Source organism: Condylura cristata, unplaced genomic scaffold, assembly GCF_000260355.1.
Source record: "Condylura cristata isolate star-nosed mole 26May11 unplaced genomic scaffold, ConCri1.0 scaffold00058, whole genome shotgun sequence".
Taxonomy (NCBI): Eukaryota; Metazoa; Chordata; class Mammalia; order Eulipotyphla; family Talpidae; genus Condylura; species Condylura cristata.
In genome coordinates, this window is record NW_004567159.1 from 1,093,216 (window position 1) to 1,094,163 (window position 948).

A 948-nucleotide genomic window follows, 5' to 3' on the forward strand; every position below is an offset into this window, starting at 1 on the left:
GCGGGGAGACGGCGGTGGGGGCCTGGCCGCCAGGAGAGCTCAGGGCTGCCCGGCCCGCCCGGCCCTCACCTGGGCGCGGATCTTGAGCGCGGGCCCCAGCTTCAGCCCCATGGTGGTCAGCAGGTGCTCCTCGGTCAGCAGGGGCAGGGCCTCCCCGTCGATGCCCTGTGCTCTGAAGACCTGGGGGGCAGGGCTGAGTGCAGGGGCTGCCACCCCCCCCCCAGCCGGCGGAGGGGCAGTGCCCTGCTGCGCTTCTGCACCCCCACTCGGGAGAGCTGGGGGCTGCGAGTGGGCTCAGGCTGTCTCCCCGGCGCCTCTCACCGGTGCGTATTCTCCACAGCCGGGCAGGCCCCCCACAAAGCTGCACACGTCATCCACCGTCCACTTGCTGATGTCCTCATGGGCCACAGCCACCTCCCCATCCATGAGGAGGCCCCCTGTGGTGCCGGGTGGGGGGACGCGTCAGCGGGGCTGGAGCGCTGGGCCCCCATCCACCCAGGGGTGGTGTCCGCCTGGCAGGGGGCGCACCTGTGTGCAAGTAGGGGCTGGCCGCACAGCGGGAGCCCAGGGGCACCGGGGAGGGCAGCGTGGCCCCCGAGAGAAGCCCCTTCCCCTCGGCGCCGGCCTCAGTCGGGCCTGGGCCCCCCGCCGCTGCCTCATCCTCGCCGTCGGAGTCTCTGGGGGGCTCCTCAGAGCCGTCCGGTGCCCGCAGTCCAGCCTCCGCCTGCTCCGACTGGCCGGGTCCGGCCGAGGCCAGGTCGGGGCTCCCTTTCCCAGGGACTCTGTGGGCCACCTCTTGGGGTGGTGTAGGGGTGCCCCGCGCCCCCTGCGGGGACAGGGCCAGCAGCGGGGTGGAGCTGTGCCTCAGCACCAGCATGGCTCCCCTGGGCTGCAGCTGCTCGGGCCCCCCGGCGGGGCACAGCGGCGCCTCCAGGCTCAGCGCGCGGG

The 948-nt window shown here is 74.6% G+C and overlaps 1 protein-coding gene across 1 annotated transcript in view; it reads right to left on the bottom strand.

The window, feature by feature from the left end:
• Nucleotides 1–6: 6 nt before the first annotated feature.
• The window catches only part of SAMD11 (sterile alpha motif domain containing 11), a gene marked incomplete at its 5' end in the record, with an annotated part of 7,684 nt that continues 6,742 nt past the window's right edge, over nt 7–948 (bottom strand). Inside the window, 3 exons of the mRNA XM_012734549.1 lie at nt 7–180; nt 322–437; nt 529–948. Coding sequence (XP_012590003.1) covers nt 40–180; nt 322–437; nt 529–948 — 677 coding nt within the window. The remainder of the gene's footprint in view (nt 181–321; nt 438–528) is intronic.